The 21,302-nt window shown below is 37.7% G+C and overlaps 1 protein-coding gene across 4 annotated transcripts in view; it reads left to right on the forward strand.

Moving 5' to 3' along the window:
* The window catches only part of FRS2 (fibroblast growth factor receptor substrate 2), a 62,942-nt gene extending 44,355 nt beyond the window's left edge, over positions 1 to 18,587 (forward strand). For 3 of the 4 annotated variants that reach the window (XM_076332739.1, XM_076332747.1, XM_076332756.1), the window contains exons 3-7: positions 2,037 to 2,128; positions 3,973 to 4,159; positions 7,397 to 7,555; positions 8,452 to 8,615; positions 11,041 to 18,587. In XM_076332739.1, the coding sequence (XP_076188854.1) occupies positions 2,063 to 2,128; positions 3,973 to 4,159; positions 7,397 to 7,555; positions 8,452 to 8,615; positions 11,041 to 11,991 (1,527 nt within the window). In that variant the 5' untranslated portion in view covers positions 2,037 to 2,062 and the 3' untranslated portion in view covers positions 11,992 to 18,587. Of the gene's footprint in view, positions 1 to 2,036; positions 2,129 to 3,972; positions 4,160 to 6,377; positions 6,702 to 7,396; positions 7,556 to 8,451; positions 8,616 to 11,040 lie in introns of those variants that run through there. The other variant, XM_076332766.1, reaches the window with a different exon arrangement.
* Positions 18,588 to 21,302: the final 2,715 nt, after the last annotated feature.

A 21,302-nucleotide genomic window follows, 5' to 3' on the forward strand; every position in this document is an offset into this window, starting at 1 on the left:
ATCACCTGTTGTTCTTTTTAGCAGTGAATTCTCAGAATAAATAGGGTAGCACCAGTAGGCTAACAAGACCAACATCTGAACATTACTGTAGTGAGGCATTGTGGGGTGCCAGGGTGGGAAATTAATAATAGGTGTTACTACCCGTGTCTCCCCTTCTAAATAAAACAGGCAGAATTCATAAGCAAAAAAAAAAAAGGAATAGCTAAAATAACAATGGGATGTATGTGTGAAGACTATTAACAGTACTCTGTAATTGTGAGGGTGATAGGACTGATTAATAAAATTCAGGACTTCTCTTCACTATGCAAAAAACCCAGTTCTATGTAACATAGCTTCTCTCTGCAACAGTAGAAGCAAACAACCAACCCCTCAGTTTCATGCTGAGTTGGGAAAAAAGCTCTGTCAAATTAATGCATGTTTTCATGTTACGGCCAGAAATGACATTAGAGAATCTGTGATTTTGACTACGTTGTCTGGTGCTCTGCCTCTTTCTTGCTGGATTAATCCAAGCCATGTTGTTAGCCTTTCTGTTAAGTTCTCCATTTCACCTCTGCAGGGTGAAAGATTTATAAGATTTATATAAATCTGCAGGTGGCAGATTTATACAGATTTATACAGTCTCTAGGGTAGCAGTATCTCTTTTGCGTGGCTTTTCTGGTCAAGAAGAGAGAAGGAGTTAGCTGCTCTTCATTGTATTCCTTGCACCCTTTTTCTCAGCAGACTAAAGTGCTACTTGGATACTACTGCCGCATGCTAATACAAATGCCCGTCTAGAAGGCAAGTCCCGGTTTTCTTAAGGTGACATCAGATATTTTTTTTTTTTCCCCCCTTTAGTCAGGAAAAGTTATCAAGCAGTTCCTGTCTTCCTTCTTCTTGATTCCTAATGTCATCTCTTGTTGACTTACTAGCTCTCTTCCAGGATTTTGCCCCACTTTTCACTTGTGTAGTGGAAATTTTAGTTCTTATTCAATATAAAGATGATGTAAATGGGTTTAGTTTTCTTTTATCTGACTTCCGTGTATTTAAGAAGTACAAGACTTACCACCCTCTGGAAGGTGGTGGAGGGAGTTGAAGCAAGTTGTGAGACTTGGTTCTATGAACATTTTATCATACTGTTTTATGAGAGTTTTACCATACATACAAAAATCTTTAAATGAAAATATCAAAAATATCAAATATTTATTTTTGGTTTCCTTAATTTACCCATGCTGTTCTGTGTTAGTTGAATATTTTACTGTTTTATAGCAAATGAAGTAGACTGTGTACCACAATTTAATCCAAATGGAACTTAATAGAAATAAAAAAAATACAAGTTTTAAAATATTTGTGTTGAATGTGGGATTTTTTCCTTCCCTTGACTTCGATTACATAGTTTTATGTACATTGCTATATGGGAAGTATTTAAAAGTGGAAGCACAGAGCCTCACTGCACGGCTGCCAGCACCGGGCTGCCTCCAGGCCTGGAACGCCTCCACCCTCTATTGCAAGCCAGCCCTGGAGCTGCCGAAGCCAGGGCAGCCTTTCAGGCTTGCCATGTGGGCTCTTTGTGTTGCCTGTGCCTGGTAACCTCCTACAGCCCAGGGCTTGTATGGGCGTCACTAGGGCTGTGCTCAGCAGTCTAAGCCGAGTAGACGGAACTGGAATCCAGGTAGTTGCCTTGTGTAAAGGCCCTGGTGTAGGAGATGAGAATCGCACCCGGTAAGTTACTGGTTTTTGTTTTCCCCCCAAGCTGCTACCATGGGAATTAAGGTGACAAATCAAATGGGTCTGTTTGGTAGTAACCTCACGTTTGAATTACTGGTAGGACTTTAACAGCTCTTTGTTGCCACTCCTTAATGCCAAATCTAACGTAACTGTTTAAAAATATTTGTAATATTTATGTTGATTTTTTTATTACTTATGACTGCAAAATTCATCACGAAGAATTGTAATTTCAGAGAGCAATTTATGTTGGGTTGTTTTGTTGATGATACTCTATTTTATTCTTCAACTAAATGATCATTTTGCTTGGGTTTTTTTTTTTCCCCTCCCTTTAGAGATCACATGGTCTTCTAAAGAAGTCATGGGTAGCTGTTGTAGCTGTCCAGATAAAGAAACTGTCCCAGATAACCATCGAAACAAGTTTAAGGTAAGCAACTGACATGGTATGCTGTGAATTATTTTGTTGCTTTATTGCAGAGTAGGTCTGTGATGGAAAAAAATTAAATGAAAATAGGGTGAGAATTACTGAACAGTTAAAACATTGCAGAGTTGCAGGCATCTGTGGCTACAGGTTTCTCTTGCCCCTTTGAGAAATCCTCTCTTACCAGCAGTGACAGGGTAGGCTTTTTTTTATGGTAGTTTTGATCTTCAGGGAGGAGAAGCCGTCCTGTGCTTTTGATCCATCTCCATTTCAGTTGGTAGGGCCTAAGTAAGCATTGTTGCCTCTGGGAGGTTATGGAGGTTAGGAAGGGAGTCGTAAGCATAAGGGAAGAGCTATTGGAGAGGTGTGATTATGAACCTGGATGCGGGGTCAGCAATGGAAAATTTTAGGGCTGCTGATTTTACTTGCAGATCACTACTGATACAGCATTTTGAGAACTTTTGTCCTTTACTTGAAGACATTTTATTTATAAATGTGCTTCTGTCCCTTATATTCCTGGAATTTATAAGCTTGTGAACACTTGTTCATGTGCTTAACATGCTTAACATGAAGCTGCTGAAGTCAGTGACTTTAAGTAAACATACCTTTGCATAGTCACACAAGTCAGATTTGCTTCTGTGCTCCAAACTGTCTCTGTGAATTGGCAAAGGAATGTAATGCTTCCGTAGTGAAAAATGATTCATGCGTTGCCTTAGGGCAACACTGAAATGAGCTTTAAAGCCATGGGAATTTCTGGAAATGTTTAATATTATCGGTAAAAAAAGCTGAAGGATAAAATATTTTTCTGTTTTCTTGCTTTTTATGCCTTTGACATCACTTTGTGTAACTAGTTCCTATTTTTCTCCTCGTAGAATTTCTCTATTGTTTGTGTGGGTCGCTGATTTAGCAGCAGGGGGGAGAAGATGAAAGAATGTAATTTGCAAAATGAAGAAAGTTGGCATAAGCCTCAGTGGCAGATGAAACTATTCCTAATTCTTTTCAATTGACTAGATTTCAAGTTGAAAACGTCTCTTTAAGGAGTAACATTAATTGATACCATCAGGAAGATTCTTTTTATTGAGTAAGAAGGAATCCCACTAAAAGCAGCATTGTGAGATAAAACACATGCGGAGGAAAATATACATTGTCCAAATTCCATAAAGGATGCAGATGACCTCAAACTGGTTTAAAAGCAGAAAGAATAAGAGTTTAAGCTTTATACACATTTTCATGCAAGATAACCATAGGGTATTTGAATTATTTGTTGACTTTAAAAAGGCAGGAAAAAAAAAATCTAAAACAGTCTGGTGATTCAGCACAGTGCAAGGCTATACAGGTATGTGAAGGAAGCTTTATCTTGGAGCCCCTTATCCTTTTTCATTCCTTTTCCCAACTGTAAGTGGGGTTATATGACAAAGCAAATATTTATTTTTTTAGAAACAGGGCTTTGAAAGATTCCATTATCTGAGGTATGCCTTATCTGTGTGGAAATACTAGAATATGTACATAAAGCCAGTTTTTAAAAAAAAGAATATTTAACTTACAGATCTCTTCTATTTTAAATTTCTCCTCAGATTTTACAATAATGTTATGCAGTCTCATTCATACTGCTTTTAAATATGTATTATTTTAATTCTGGGTTGGGGGAGCAAAGGAACTGGTTTCGTGAGGTGTGGGGGTTTTTTGGGTTTTTTTTGTTGTTTGGTTTTTTTTTTTAAACTTTTACCTCAAGGATTGTCACTAATATGACAGAGCAGATGGAGGGCATCAGTGAAACATTAAGATTATTATTAGTGGTATTGGTGCTCAAAAGAGTACTTACCTAATGCTATTTAACTTCCTTTTTATAGGTTATTAATGTGGATGATGATGGTAATGAACTGGGTTCTGGCATAATGGAACTTACAGATACAGAACTAATTTTGTACACCCGTAAAAGGGACTCTGTAAAATGGCACTACCTCTGTCTCCGTCGCTATGGCTATGACTCAAATCTTTTCTCTTTTGAAAGTGGCCGAAGGTGTCAAACTGGACAAGGTATGTAGAATTTTTGTATATAAAGCTTTTTGGAAATGTATTTGATGTTGGAAGACAATTTTGTTTAAAAAAAGTATATTTGCCTGTCCTTTGGCAGGGGTTATAACGTCTATAGTTTTATAGGTGAATGTGGTTTCTGGAAAAAAAATGTAGGTTACCTTGTGAGGAATGGTCTTATGGTAAAATGAGGATTTGAGTTGCCCATAATTTTTGGCATTGTAGGTCTGGAGCACTTCATGCCTGTGTGTGTGCGGATACTTCTGGTCAACTTAGGAGGTGGTTTTGACAGGGAAATTCTCCTGTCTCAGAGGTTGACTTGACTTTCAGGGAGGGGCAGTGAAACCTGGCACTGTGGAGGAATCTCCTCAGAATTCAAAGAATTCTCTATTTTTAGATTTTAAGACTGGAGCACTGATACGAACTGGATATCCCTACCCTGTTATTGTCTTCAGTAACACACTTGTGTGTCATCCTCTTCCTAAAACAAATACCACTTTCATTTATATCAATGACATCATTCTCAAATTTTGACACATTTTTGTATGAAGTGTGTAAACTCCAGCTATGCTCAGTTATTTTCTGTGTGCCTTTAATTGGAAAAAGATGGTTACCTTTCCAGTTCCCAGATCATGCCTGCCTTGGCCAAGGTTGGCTCCCACTGAGAATATTTAAGCTTTTCTCTCTCTCTTCACTGCAGCAGTCCCCGAGGGAATAGCTGTTTTGGTTGAGGTCTCACCCTCGTTTTGCATCTTTCTACTGTGATGTAGCTGTGTGTAGTTGGAATTCTTATGTGTTCATACATTGTGAAATTAAGTTGAATTTTTATTTTCTTATAGATTTTTAGCATTAACTAGTGTTTTTATCAATAATGATATTTAGCAATTGCAAATTTTTATTTTTTTTTTTTAATTTCACTGTAAAAAATCAGGAAGATGAAAGAACTTGATCATAAACAAAGCTGGTCAATCTTCATTGTCCAAGCAGAGGAAAGGGCAGACAGGTTTTGGTTTGTTTTTTGTTTTTTGTTTTTTTTTTTAATAAGAGTTTAGAAGGCATTCTCAGTTCATCTCCTAATGAGAAATGGAGATGTTTCGAAATGGTACAATATACTCCATACTAAACTAAATTTTCAGACTTCTAAGAAGAAAGTAATAAACTTTGTTTTGAAGAAAATAACTTTAATTGATTTTGCAGGTTTAATTTACTGCTGCTTCTAAGCATGTAAAATAGATACTAATAAAATTCAATTGAAAATACTGTTTTGAAGGTTCTTTTCCATGGCCTATTAGCAAGTCTGCAAAATTTTCCACCGAGTCTAACTGATTTCTCTGCTTCTCTCCTAATTTCTTTTTTTTTTTTTTTTTAATAGAGAAGATTAAGCAGGCTGTGTAAGCAGCAACCCTTTCCTCCCTCTTTTGTTTCTTGCCTTTCTTACGTAATATTAAAATAATGTGATTATTGAGAAAAAAGAAATCTGGCAGAAAGCGTTCTCTCTGCTGCCTTTTTGCAATGGAGCATTGTTCCTGAGACCTATGCTGGGTTTTGTGGGCACAGTTGCAAAACTTCATCTTCACTTGGTGAGATGACGGAGAATTTTCTCATTTGAGAATACCCTGAATACTGCCCAGCAACTCTTATTGATTGCATTAGTCAATATTCTTGTTTGTGTTTTCCAGTTAATCTCAAATTATATCTATTGATAAGCTGTCAGAATGCACTGATGGCGAAACATTGGGTTTGTGCTAGGTATTAAAAACCTTGAAGACGTGTTTTGGGAGCACAGCTAATAGATAATTCAGGATAGAAAACTTGGAGGAGCTGGTGTGTCACCATATTGTGTAACTGACAGATCACATTAAATACAATGTGAATGTATTTAGTAAAAATCAAGGTTTCATCAAGTTATTTTTGCTTGCAGTTTCAGTGCCAATTTGGTTCACCTCACGTTTTTTTAAACAAAGGGGTAAAGGCAGCTGAATTTCTCAGAAATATACCGGGAGCTTTTTAAAGCTTTTGAACCTATTTTTTTTTTAGTTTTATTTTTTGTCCATTAAGATTTAAGTATCCAGTGTGAATTTTCAGAAATACACAAAAAATTAAACATGGACTATTGTACTTGAGCTGGATCATGGGTTGGGGAAATGTAGTAGAAGAAGCTCTACAGCTGCTGTGTTGCAAGCACGAAGCTTATTCACTGCACCAGCTGAATATTAATTGTTGAGCATCATTCCTCTTAGCCCATTTGGTATATTCCCAGCTGGGTTTTTGTGAACTTCTGCCATGGGGAGCATTTCTGGTCGTTCTGATCTGTCAGTTCTGCATCCTTAAATAAATATATGATGATAATAATTGCCAGCACATTAACATAATTGCACTTACAGGCCTAGCTATATAGGTAGGTAGTTCTTAGTAAAGAGTGTTTTAAGATTGTAATACTCACTTTAAAAACTGAGCACCTGCACCCACGTTTAACAAGCATGTCAACTTTAACTTCATGCTTTCAATGGAAGAATAATCCAAAGCTGCGACTTTGCTGGTGAGGGTAAGTTGGGGCGCTCCCTGCTGTTTAAAGGCAAAGTGGCACAATACACACACAAAATACATGGTATTGATGCTAACTTTGTGTTCTGTGTCTATCCCTTAGCCTAAAGCAATTGGTTTGTTACTGTACGTTTCACACAGTTTGTCTTACTAGCTTTTCATTTTAATCTTCTTAAAGAAACTAAACTTTTACCCAGTGTTTGAATCCTTCTTTCCTGTTGTGCAGGTATCTTATTTTTATGGTAATTTAATAGAAATCTGGTTTAAAAAATAGGACCTTGTAGCACCACAGTAGTTTCATTTAGTGTTTGTATTTAGCTATTTAATTAGTATCCTTTTTATCAGCTCAAAAAAAAAAAAGAAAAAATCTTGCCCTGCTTTGTGCCTCCTTTTTGTTTTGTTTTTTTTTACCCCTCATTTAGCACTCAAAACTTAGTTTTGCTTTTAACTGAATCAATTTTCTGTTCTAATTTATCTTTTCGTGCATGGGAAACTTATTCTTCTATTAGATAAACACTTTGAAGGTTCTCACAGTAATTTTGTGTGTTTTGGTGCAATAAAAAATTCTTAACATTTTTACTTCTTTAACAGGTATTCATTATGTGGATTCCAGTTCTATTGTTTGAAAGTTACATACATTGTAAGGCGTTTCTTACATTGAAGGATTTTGATTTTTTTTTTCTTGTGTATTTATAGGAATCTTTGCCTTTAAATGTGCCCGCGCAGAAGAGCTATTTAATATGTTGCAAGAGATAATGCAGAATAATAGCATAAATGTGGTAGAAGAACCAGTAGTAGAAAGGAATAATCATCAAACTGAGTTGGAAGCTCCAAGAACCCCTCGAACGCCTACCAGTAAGTATGGTTATACTGTTAGATGACATACGTGAATGTAATGTGGTACTTAGCTTTAATTAGTTTTCTTTTTAATTACTTAAAGATTTAATGCAAATTAAATGCTATTTTCAGCTAAAAGGCTAATTGCCAGTAATGCGCTCTCTTGAGGTACTTGCTGAGGATTCTGTTTTGAGAATCCTAAATCTTGGGAGCAAAACTGCCATAGTCAAGTTCTTCAGCTTTAAGAAATAAGTTTTGGAAACTTAGTTGTTGCCGAAGAACACTGCTTCAGTATATACCTGTTGAATTGCTTTATAATGTATCACCATATTTTACTGGTAGCATTTCTGAGAAATGTTAATGTTGGGCAACGTTCCAACCTTTTTATTAGGAAAAAAGTAATGGTAATATCGCATCTATAGTGGGTTTGGAATCTTTCTTTTGCTGTGAGCAGATGGATGGGTAGAGTGAAGTCCTTTCAAAAATACCGGAGGATTTTAAGTAGTCCTAGGCAGATGGCTTGGTATTTGAAACTAGGAATTCCAGGTTATTGATTTATTTCAGAGAAATGGAAGCTTAAATAAATAAGTCCCTGTTTGTTAGGGAGACATGTTGTTAATGGTAGAAAGAGAAGTTGGATAGGTAGTTTACTGGGAGGACTGTGGTGTGTAATACACCTAGATTTCAGTGATTGCTTCAGACATGTTTCCCAGTAAATACTGGGATGCTATACCCTGCAATTTGCTTTCCCTTTCCTTCCCCCCAGCAAAATTGAGTCTTGTGAATATTTAATACTGGTTTACATATTTTAATTTCTCTTTTGAAAATTGAAAATGAAGGTATAAAGCATCTTACTCATATACAGTAAAATGTTCTCTTTTAATACGGTTTTGCTTGTTTTCTAATTGAATCAGCTCCTGGGTTCAATGCACAAAGTTTACCTAACGGCTATCCCAGATACCCATCTTTTGGAGATGCTTCATCACATCCTTCCAGCAGACATCCTTCTGTCGGAAGTGCACGCCTCCCCTCTGTCGGTGAAGAATCAACACATCCTTTACTTGTACCAGAGGAGCAAGTGGGTATTTCAACCCCCCATACAATTTATGTTCTACATTAGTTCAGGTTTTTCTAATGTTTATTCTGTAGGCTTTCATTTGTGTTTTTCAGTATCAGGTGTAATGTATTTCTACCATATGTTAACTACCTCAGAAAAGTGTTTGCTTTGCCTCTTTAAAATGATACTTTGTAGGATAGCTGGCTGAGGAAGAGTAACTATTTTAAGTTGCTCTTTGTATTTATATACAAATAAAGATATAGAAAGTATGTATTTGCATATATTCTTTTCAAAAATTTCATTAATTGTTTTTAAACACAAATTGTATTTTATAATGAGAGATCCTGGTCAAAAAGCTTCTTTACATGTAAGTCTTCTATTTGGCGAATAGAAATCATGAAATAATTTAGGTTAGAAGGGACTTCTAGAGTCCTCTAGGTCAAATTTTAAAGTTAGAGGAGGCTGCATAGAGCCTTGTCCTGTCATGCTTTGAATACTCCAAACAAGGGGATTCCACAGTGTCTCTGAGCCATGTGTTCCAGTGTTTGACCACCTTTGTTGTGAAAGCATTTTTCCCTAATATATAATCAGATTTTTTCCTGTTACAGCTGGTGCCTGTTGCCCCTTAGCTTTTTGCTGAACGTCCCCATAAAGGGTCTGGCTCTGTCTTTTCTTTATCTGTTAGGTAGTTGAAAACAGCTATTAGGTTTTTTCCTGGCCTTCTCTTAAGACTGAACAAGGATGGCGCTCTCAGCTTCTCCTTGTATGTCACATGCTCCAGCCCCTCGAGTCATGGCCCTCCACTGGATTTGCTCCACTATAGTGGTGTCTGCCTTGTACTGGGGAGCCAATTACCCCAGATTCAGTCTCACAAGTGCTGAACTGATGGTAATAATCTCTTTCCTTAACCTACTGGCTGTGCTTTTACTAGCACAAACCAATGCACGTTTGGTTTTCATTGCTGCAGGGGCACAGTGCTGACTCACATTCAATTCACCATCCACCTGGACCCCTGGTGCCTTTCTGCAAAGCTGTTTTAAAGTCAGTTGGTGCCTAGCCTGTACTGTTGGTGGTGTTCCATGCCAGGCACTGGACTTTGCATTTGCTGTTGCTGAACTTCATGAGGTTTCTGTGAGGTCACTTCTCCAGGCTGCTGAGATTCCTCTCAATGGAAACTCTGCCAATCTGGGATAGACTGAAAACTTTCTGAGGGTGTGTTCTATCTCATCATTCAGGTTGCTGATGAAAATGTTAGTCAAGTTTAATAAAATGTGATGTGGTTTAGGAAGACTCTTGTGCTTGACAAGAAATGGTGTTGGAAACGAGAGAAGGTAACCAGAGCAAAGTGCAGTGAACTGTCTTGTGGGAAAGGATTTGTTAGGAGCCCCCCCAGAAGAATCCAAGTGGTGGTGTTGGAGTTATTGAAGAGTAAATGAGTTTAAAGATCAATGTAGGAGTCAAGTGAGCTGTAAATAATACTTCAGCTTGTAGAGCTTGACAGAGGAGTTGGGAAGGCTAGATGACTGCTGCTATAAAACACTACTTTTGCTGTTTGGGTATCTAGACGCAGAATTAAAATTTCAAGAAAGAATCCATTACTTCAGTCTTTACCTTTCAGCTTCGTGTTGATCTGCTGTGGGGACTTGGAGGCATAAACCAGTGGTGTATTCCTGCCTTTCTTAGTGGCATTTGGTCTAACTCCTGCTCCTTTTTAATTCTGAGTGCCACAGTTCTTATGGAAGTGTATGTTTGTCTATTTCACTTTCTGGTATTAAGAGGCTGTTGGCTCTTGAAGAAAGAATGGACTGTTCTGCCAGTAAAGCCAACTTCTCTTTTCATTGCTTAAGTAGTACACAAGGCAGGACCCTGGGGATTTTTTTAGGTGGTGGTTGGTTGGTTTTTTTGTTTAAACGGACAGTAAATTTCCTTTGCAGTGTGGAAATTGGAGATAAATTTAGCCGAAGCAACTACTGAACTGTTGGTCACTGTCATGGTAAGGAACAACAAAGTACAGCTCTGCTTCACTGATTTGTTCCAGTGAACTAATGAGCTAAGTTGGAGCAGCCCAAGGTTGCCCTGACCACAGCAGAGCTGGAATAGAACCTGAAAAGCTGTAACTAGAGCACAATTGGGATAAAACATCAAATCAAAATAATTATTAATGTAGGATGTAAGTTGCATTCTTTTGTTTGCCTTGAGTACCTCTAATTTTATTTAGAGTAACATTAACAAAACCAACAACAAAATTTCAGGGGGAAAAACCCAAAACTGGGCACAGTTCAGCAAAATGTGAGAGATGACCTTTGCTCTTAAACAGCTGCTATCATGAGATTTGGTTTTCAGGTATTTTGGTTAGAAAAGTGGGGAGTTAAGAAGGAAAGCAATTTGGAGGGAAAAAAAGTGCAAATAGCATTTGAATTTCCTTTTTTTTTGCTTCCCCTTTTAGGTGCACACTTATGTCAACACTACTGGGGTACAAGAGGAAAGGAAAAATCGATCAAGTGTGCATGTGCCACTGGAATCAAAGCTTTCAAACACTGAAACAACTAAAGTGAAAGAAGATCAGATGTGTACTGATGACAGAGATGCTCAGGTTCTCCTGGAGCCTGAAGGAGTCAAGTTTGTTTTAGGACCAACACCTGTTCAAAGGCAGTTAATGGAAAGAGAGAAACTGGAGCAACTTGGGAGAGACCAAGTTAGCGGCAGCAGCGCAAACAACACTGAATGGGACACTGGGTACGACAGTGATGAACGTAGAGAAACACCATCTGGTAATAAATTGGTGTATGAAAATATAAATAGGTTATCAATCCCTAGTGCCTCAGGGGTCAGGAGAGGTCGTTTGACATCAACCAGTACCTCAGACACCCAGAACATTAACAACTCTGCTCAGAGGAGAACTGCGCTGTTGAACTATGAGAACTTGCCATCCTTGCCTCCTGTTTGGGAAGCCCGCAAGCTGAGTAGAGATGAAGATGACAGTTTAGGACCAAAGACCCCATCTCTGAATGGCTACCACAATAACCTAGATCCAATGCATAATTATGTCAATACAGAGAATGTAACAGTACCAGCAAGTGCTCATAAAGTAGAATTTACACGACGTCGGGACTGTACCCCAACAGTCTTTAACTTTGACATTAGGCGTCCAAGTTTAGAACACAGGCAGCTCAACTATATACAGGTTGACTTGGAAGGTGGTAGTGACTCCGACAACCCTCAGACTCCAAAAACCCCCACCACTCCACTTCCGCAAACTCCAACCAGGCGCACAGAGCTGTATGCTGTGATAGACATTGAAAGAACTGCTGCTATGTCAAGCTTGCAAAAAGCACTGCCCCGAGATGATGGTACTTCTAGGAAAACTAGACATAACAGTACTGACCTGCCTATGTGAGCCTGGGAAGCATTAAATCATTTGCACCTTTTGTGAAGTTTATAAAATTGAAGATGCAAATACTTTGCATTTCTTAACACTAACGCCTTTTATAGACTAATAGAACTTTTTCTGCATACTTCATGTACTTGTCTAACTAAAGGGAATTAATGTAGAGCAAGTATTCATTTAGGTAACACTATTTCATTCTACAGTAGTAGTAATTACTGCATAGCAGCATCACCACCTTTCACAGTGCCTCTTTTAAATTGATTAGAGTCTGAGTGACATGCCAGTTTTGAATTTATAAATATTCTGGTCTGGTGCCTATACTTGTTAATGGCATTTATAACCCTTTTTAAAGCCTCTTGGTATGTGCATTATTAGCAGGTAAACCTAATCTTTCAAGATACCTATCTTACGTTCATTCCTCATTGAAGTGGCTCCTCCAGAATGAAATGTATGTAATGCATTAATTCACTCCGTTTGATGTACACAAGATATATTGGTTCATCTCAAGGGATATAAACACCACACCTTTTTTTGTTGTTTTGGGTTTTTTTCAAGACCACATGGGCAAGAAGGCCTCTAATTCCCAATAGTTTTCTTAACTTCTGATATTTGAGAGGTCACATCGAAGTTCATTGATCAGAGCTATAAACGCATCTAAACCCAGCCTTAAGCTCCTTCCGCTAGAGGAGAATTCCAAGTGGCATATCAAGTTTCCTGTGAAATCTGACAGAATTTTAATCTCATTAGAGTTTTTGGGGTTTTTTGTGAAGGAATTCACAGGTTGGCTGTATGAATTAAGGCGCTCTTGTCATTTCTTAGTTCAGTGTGCCTTCCTTCCTTTGCATTTGTGTGTTTCTTTTTTATCTGTTCCGTAATGTCTTGTTTTAAAAGTCAAAATTTTGTACATAGCTTTAATTATTTTTCAGGGTCATTTATGTGTTTGTCTTACTCTCTGCATTTGACAAAGAAAGACTCTTGAAGGTCAAATGGTTGTCTTTGTCCAGTGTTCTACTTTTTTATGCCTGACAGAAATATCCCAGCTCTCCAGCAGCATGCATTATTGCACAACTGGAAAGGTTTATTATGCAGTTATTGTCTTCCTCTAAAGCATCAGACACAGGTTACACGGGAGGCAGGGTACTGGACTTGATAGTTCTTTATAGAAAATTGTACATTCTAGCAATGTGCATCCATAGTTGATAGTATAATTTAGAAAGATATGTAGTAAATTATCTGAAGGTAGTATTATCTACAAGCATACTTCTTTTCCTTTTGCAGTTGGTGAACTTGGTTACAATGATGGCTGCTCAGTGTTACAGGTACATCCCGGTAGAATGTTGTTTGTTGAATATGCCAGATGCACCCTTAGCAGAAGTTTTGGGTTGTTTGTTTTAATACTCTGAATAATTTTAGAATTCTGGCAGTATTGCTGGTGCACCTTGGTACTAGCAGCAGAAGAGATTACTCTCGAGCCTGTGATCGCAAAGGAACTGACACTTGCGTGAACTGGTATGATGTAAAACAACCCTTGAACTGTGAGTGAGGAAAAACGTGCAAGAAAAGCCATTTGGAGATCTGAAAAAGAATTAAGGGTCTTCATGCAATATTTGAATTGAAGTTTTATAAAAAAGAAACTACAATTATTTTCAGTCTTTTAAATTGGAGTGTATTCCTGTTCCTTTGTTAACTTTTTCTTTGGTCTTCTCTCCGTTTAGTAGTGGCAGCAGTGGTAGCACCTGAAATACATGCGTCTTGCCACACCATTAAGGGATATCAGGCAACCTTTTCGCTCTGACTTTCATTATTCTTTACAGACTGTATGGTACTGAAATACCAGATGCACAAAGAACATTAATTTGCAGAAGTAAAAGATAGGAGTCATTGAGACCATTACAAGGAACTTAAATGAGATTAAAAAAACCACCTCATTAATGATTTCACGGTCAACCTATGCATACTCTTGTGATAGACCCATTGACTTGTGGGGAGACCTTGGTACTCCAGAAGGTAATGACTACCTAGAGCTAGGCATTTTACAGGTCTGCAGCGTTAGTGCTCCTTCACATCTTTGCCATTGCCTCACCTTACGCTATGGACCAGTCTTGGTCTGTACTGAAGAGAAATTGCCAGGTATTGCAAAATACTTACTGGGTTCATGATACTGGTGTGATTCTTGTTCTTAGCTTATAGCTCGCTTAAATTTGTGAGCCGAACTAATGCTTCAGCATGTGTTTTGAGGCGAACATGTTTGATCTAGCTAGCTGCCTAGAAATATTTGGTCCTCATCTGTATAGCATGGGTGTTTCAGAAATACTAATTAATTGGACCCTTAAAACACACCTGTGAGGCAGGGAAGTAATATTCTTAATTGACAAATAGGGAAACAGAGGCTTCAGGTAGATCCTAAGTGACCTGCCAAAATTACAACAACCAACCATATCCCTCCTTAGTTCCGGTGTACTGTCCTATGTGTTTATCCTGAATAGTCTCAGATAACAAGGGATGGTCTGAGTAATTTTTTTATTATTGTTGTTGCAAATTTCACAATACTTCATAGGGGTGTTTTCTTAGCTCTGGTCCCCAGAATTGAGAACATACTGAAAATTCAACTTTCTGTAGCCTTAATTATATTAACAAGTCTGATGACCTATTTTCCAGGGCTATTTTTTTTTACCCTCTTATATTTTACAGGTGGGATAATGCTTTCTCGTTCTGTGTATGCTGCAAACATACTGGGTAGTCCCTGTTACGCACGCTACTCATCTTTAGCATTCCTTATTTTCTGCCCCTTGAAGTAGATGTAGTTGCAATGCACTTTACCCTTTGAGACTTGGTAAATATTTTTTCAATTCAGTTTCTTTAAAGGCTGTGATGTTAGGTTTAGTGTCTGTAATCTAGGATTCAGTTTTCAGCTGAAATCTCTCCACAGCATTTAGATAGTATTTATTTTGGGCCTACAGGTGTATAGATTGAGAAACTACAAATATGTAACCATTTTCTTTAGTAACTGAGACATGTAAAGTTTACCTAAACTAGGTCCTGCAAAAATCGCAGCATCTCTATCAGTTCTGCTTTTCATCCGTAACATGCAATTGGCTGCTACCCTTCAAGCACATTTGACAAGGGAAAGCCTTTAACTGTAGGTATTCCTTTAATGCAGTGATTTGGGAAAGACATACATTAGTGTATCTTTTGAACAAGGAAACTGAGTTGATAAAAAAGATGAAACAGCAACCAAAAGTACCTAATAAAGATTGTACTAGAAATACAGTTAGTGAGAATTTAATCCATTGGTTATATCAGAAAAACATTTTTTTTTCTCAAATTGATGTCAAGAGGAGGACCAATTTATTTAATTTTGTGGTGTTTCTTGGTGACTCCATAAAACAATATAAAAAAGACCATTCTGAAAACCTTAACTCTCATTAGAACATTTTTTGTTTCCCCCGATAAGTACATTTTGCATATGACAGGGGTTGAATGTAATAGTGTGTGTTGAAGCACTATTCCTGTTCCTATTAAAGTCTACAGAACTTTTATAGAAATCTTAAGTGTTCAGATAGACATTTCATATCATAAACTGCTTAATTTTCCCCCCAGATGTTTGGATATTTGTGTGTGTGTGCTACACCTCTGACTAGGGCTTGGGTGTAAAAAGGGTCACAGAAAGGTGTAAGCTGTACAAAGTCCAAACCAATGTCAAAATGGGGCTGCTCTCTTGCAGGTGACAGACCACCAGTTGATTTTGCTGGTTTTTTAGCAGTGTATATTGGCTCAAAATCTGGCTATCCTTGTTTTTTGTTTTATATTTAACCACTTCTCAATGAGACAGAGTCAGGAGAGAGCAGATTGTCTTTATTTGCTGTCAGTGAAGTAAAAATGCAAGTTCTGATTAACGTCAGTTACTACTTTGAGCATATAATGATGTATCTGATTTGGACCTCTATTTCTAAGCAGTATTCTCCTCTTTGTGTAAGGTGGGATCAATGGTGAAATTCCATTTCTGCACTGTACTAATTTATTTAATGGCTGCGAATAAGATGAAACTGATTTAGTAGGAACTAATAGTGGACTTAAATCTGAAATTCTCCTATTTCCCCTAAAGAAGTTTGGTCCTTCAGTTTGATAGATAGAATTAGGTATATCTGGAATTTAATGATAAGATCTTTCCCATCTTTTCCTTGAGGTAGCGATTCAGGCATTTATATTTGACAGTATTTACTTAATATAAACATAAGTTCATTTATAATATCTTTATTTTAAATTCATATACACTCCAAAAAAAAAAATCCAGCAGAAATTCCACCACAAAAAACTGCGTTAAGATGGAGTCAAGGTTGCTGATGTCCTTCTCACAGAGCATATACGAAAAAGACGGGAAGTCATGAGTTAAGGTTCTTTCGCAATCTTTAGGAATTACTTCCTCTTTTGGACAAGATAAGTAAAGAAGAAAAAAAAAAACTTAGCGGCTGTAACTCTGACCATGTATACATTATTTCTTGTGATACTGTGCTGTAAGGTATGTGACTAAGTCTGTCGATGTCTTATGAGGATGTTATCCTAACACGGTGTTTACTCCAGATTAACGCAGTATTTTGTTTGGAAATATGTAGGTGTACAGATAGAAATAGAGTATGAGAGATAAAGTTACCTTTAAAGTTGATGAAACAAGTGTTGGACATTTCTATATTTTTATATATTACAAAGGGCATTTTGAAATTTTCCTTGCAGTTTTAGTAATTATTTAGTGTGGTAATATACGTATATTGTGACAACGTTTTCTGCTATATCCATTACTTTGGTGTAATTCTATTTTATGTAGCAAATATGTGTATATACAAAGGAGATTATGTAAAAAATACGATTAAGAAATAGGCTCGAGCCCTTCAGAACAGGGACTGTCTTCCTCTGTGTCTGCAAAGTACTTAATGCCTTGGGGTCCCAGCCACAGCTCACGTCTGAGACCCGTGGTGACTGAATTGCCAAGCGATGAGCGTGGAGGAGCAGCTCCTCTGCTTTCCACGAGAAGCCTTAGTACAAAAGGTGCCGTGAAGCTCACCTTACCACTCCCTGGTGCTGGGGCTGTGCTCTACATGGTCATTCCCACCGCCACCTGCCAACAACCCAGCGAGCCCAGAGTCCGTGTGTCTTTTGCTCCAGTTCTTCCCTTTGGCAGTAGGAAAGGGAGTCTGAGGTAGGAGCTTTGATGTCATCAGGGAATCTTCCTTGTTAGCAGGGCGATCCTTCCGGAGCTTGTTCGGGCCTCATGCAGCGTCTTTTGAAGCCAAACGAATTATTCGTGTTGACTTCAAGGGCCACTGGATGTGTTCCTGCAAGATCAAGTTCTGCTGACGTAACAGCTCTGTTACACCTGAGGACCTGGTTGGTCAAGTTCTTCAGGAATGGTCTAAAAATACTGTAAAAATATAAATATATTTAATTACATGTACTGAAAAAAAATCCTATTTGTTGTGGTCAGAGTTCAGATTATTATGTGAATTTTGATTTCTTAGTCATACTTGCATATATATTGCTTTAACTATTATGTATGAAAGAGGAAGTGATTCTAAAGTGTGTGAAAGATCAGGATTGCACCTGTTTTTTAACGGTTTTGTTATTTAGGAATGGATGTCAGCAAATTTAACTCCATATTAATGCAGTTTTTTTGCATTAGAATGTGTGTATATCATACACCCACATTTTATATATAATATATTATATATTTGGTACTAACTTTGTATTTTCCCTGAAATTTTGCCAAATCTCAAACACCGATGTTCTCACTTGTAAGACTTTGGTACTTAATAACTGAATGTATAAGAAATGCTCTGGTATGAAAGAAAAGAGTGTTGTATGGTGTCCCACAATACAGATGTCTCAACCAGCAGGCACGTTGCCTTTTTCACACCTCGCTTCACTGCAGCATCACCTTTTGTCTCCTGAAAAAGTGTCTGTGTTTTTAACTAAACTGCAGACCTGCCATTACAGTACAGCTGAGTACCGTTCTAGCATGAAAGCTGACTGGTAGTAGTAAGAATACAATAGTCACCAGTGTGCCACAAATGCATTTATTAAATGCAGAAATAGACATTTCTACAAAGGCCAAATCTTATGTTGTATGTTCCTTTCTTGTCATTACATTGTATGATATTGTAAGATTATTGTATGTCCTAATTTGCATTATAAAATGTTTTTTCCTACTTAAAGGCATAAATATAGCAACTTTGTATAAAGGTAGCTTTCTAGATTTTTATTTCTTTTATATAAAAAAGTCTAAACAGTGGGAGTACCATTGCCAAATTGTTTATAAAATTTCAATTAATTTGCCCTGGTCAGTGAATTTGTTTTTACAAACATTCCGTACTTCTTTTATGAAAAAAGTGATATTATACTATGCAGAAAGAGTGTATTTTTATGCCATTCCACACTAATCTTAAAAACATTAATTTCACTTGTTTTAAGCTGTCATTATTGAGAAAGCTTACCAAATGTGCATTTTTTAAAAATGTATTGTGTATTATGACAACCTTTTTCCCCTTTACCAGTGCCAACTTCATTTGGAAAAAAAAAAAAAATTGTAGCATGGCAATAAACTATTGATTTTACATTGAAAATTGTCTGTGGGTTACTTCAGTATTTTCCAATGTTAGTGTCGCTGTATTGTATTTCGTTAATATAACCTTTTTTGCTTTTTTTAAATCATTGCTTCAGGTACCTATCTCTCCCCCTGCCCCCTTGTATTCCACTCATTACTCAGTGGTAAAACAAAACAAAACAGAACATGATGACCTGGAGTCTGTAAATTTTTCTCCAAGCTTTTGTCTCCTTTCTACTAGTGTTCTGTCACATCTTCCTCATGTACGTAGACTCACATTTTCTGTTGTGGTAGTACTGTTGCTATCGACTACTGGCTAGTGAATCACATGCCAGCAATTTGAATGTGCTCCTTTCTGGGTTATTAAATGACTAAGGTTTCACAAAACCCAAATGGACTTTGTTAGCATAGTGAATAAATTCAGAAAGAAAGTAATAAGAAAATACAGTGTTGAAGTCCTGCCCGGATGGCCTTTTCACTTTCTTCTGGAGACTATAAAATATGGTGGTGATGTATCAAAATTCAGTATTTCCTCTTTTCTCCCTCCCAAGTCACTGTTCTAAGGCATAATTTCAATAAAGATGTTCCTAGCCAACAAATGAACAAAACCCTAGAAACGTCAGGAGATGCTGTTTTCGGAACCTCTTAAGAAACAGCATTACGTGGTCCTTGCACAATGTTGGTTAGGTAACTTAGACGTCTGAAAACTCAGTTCTCAAGAAGGTTTTCATATCCCTGGCCGACAGTTTTGCAGCTTTCCTAACGGGAATGGCTGCCTAGCAGTCCATTACACTTAACACTTCCATACTGACATGATACAGAGTTCAGTAGAAACTTTGGTTCTTTGTACCCTCATTTCAAATAGAAGGGAAGCTTCCCAGTAACGTTTGGTTGAAATGCTTCAGTGCACCAGTTCTGATGTGACAGTAGGTAAAATATATGCAGTTAGAGAATTAATTGCTAGCAGTATTATAACTAAAACATCATGCAACTGATTGATATAGGCGATTCCAATTAAAATATGCATATGCCTCGCGTTCTTGACCTAATGATGCTTTGTTCTGAAATAAGATTTTGAAGCCAGCTCAAAATAGGTGGCATTGAACAGCCAAGCATTAAAGAGCTGACCTTCCAGCCATATGTGCCTAGTACTAGGATTTCCAATAATGATATAAACTGGCCTTGTTAAAATCCCTATACATAAATCACAATAGTACATCTGTTAATTTTCAGTTGGGAGCACCTGAAGAGCTGGATTTTGTGAAAAGTCTCAGTTTTCCTTCCTTCTTTCCTCAAAGTAGTATCTGCTCAGAGGCTTAAGTGCCTGGTTTGACTGAAGTTAAGCCTCAAACTAGATACTGCAATCGATGCCTGAATTATTGGTCCTGGAGAAACCAGGGAATGGTTTGCTGCTCTATTATTCCTACATCATTAATAGCTCGACTGTAGGCAGCAGGTCTCGATCTGAATTAAAGCGCTATCAGTAGATACTGAGACACGTGGAGGTCTGATGGTTGCTCAGGGATGAATTCTCCAAGCCTGTGCTTCGCTGAGCTGTCCGGTGTCTCGAATGGTCTTTGGGGCTGAAACACGCTGTTTCTTAACCTTGAAAGAGATGAGGTGACTTACAAAGTATATGCGTTTATGAAAATATTAAAATGAGGCACTTTTTCTTTTTTCCTTCACTTATTCACAGTGTGACCTTAAAAATGGCCATCGGCACAACAGAGGTGAGGGCACTGCGCAGCTGGAAGCGAGGGGCAGGAACCCAGAACTGGGGCTGCTGCTGGGCTCTTCCTGTTTGGGTGTCACTACTTTTACACGTTATAATAATCATAGCTTAGCAATGGTCAAAAGCCCCTTAAAGCAAACTTACAAATTTGCTGTAGTAAGTTTTTCTATGAGCATTTGATCTTCCAAAGGCCGTAACTCGGTTAATTGTCCGAGGCACTTTAAAATCTTTTTTCCCCCAGCTCACACCACAGTAGCAGCAAATGTGAATTGAAATGAATCGTTAGTTCAGTGCAAATCTTTATGAATGCTCTAGTTCTGACATAAAAATAGTTAATATTGTTTTAGTCGGGTTATTAGCCCTAGCCAAAACTTAAAATACTTATCTACATAGCTATGAGGAAAACGGAAGATGTTAAAATTCAAATAGTACTCTAGTTTTCAGAACAAGGTTAGGGGGGATAACATAGCTAACTCTGAAGAAAACAAAGCAAAAAGCCTAAAGAACTCAAGAAAAACACTAACTGGGTATTGACGTACTAAAAACCAGAGAGAGGTGAAAGTTCGCAGAGTTTTAGTCATGTTCTTTTTTGCTGACTCCATTGGGATAGAAACCTGTCTTTGGCCACTTCAAATCTAGAACAAACAGCTTTGTATATATCGCAAGAGATTTGTATCTGGCAGCAAGAAGAGGAATACCAGCTAGAATTAATTCTTGAGGAACAAGTCATACAAACTCATCCACTTTTTTTAATATGACCAGGTACCTAACAGGCTTTTTGTGTGGAGGAAAAGTAGCGACAGAACAAGGCTTGGGCGTGGTCTCGCACACCCACAACGCTGCCAAGAGAATAGTTACCAATTGTTCAATATGGAAATGAAGAGCGTATCGAGTGGGATTGTTCCTGGGTATCTCCTGTTCACCGCTTTTAATCAGTGACGTGGGTGACGTAATAGCAGGTGTCTGGAAAGGTCTGGCAAGCGCACTGGAGGC

The sequence above is a fragment of the Aptenodytes patagonicus genome, chromosome 1 (assembly GCF_965638725.1).
Source record: "Aptenodytes patagonicus chromosome 1, bAptPat1.pri.cur, whole genome shotgun sequence".
NCBI lineage: Eukaryota > Metazoa > Chordata > Aves > Sphenisciformes > Spheniscidae > Aptenodytes > Aptenodytes patagonicus.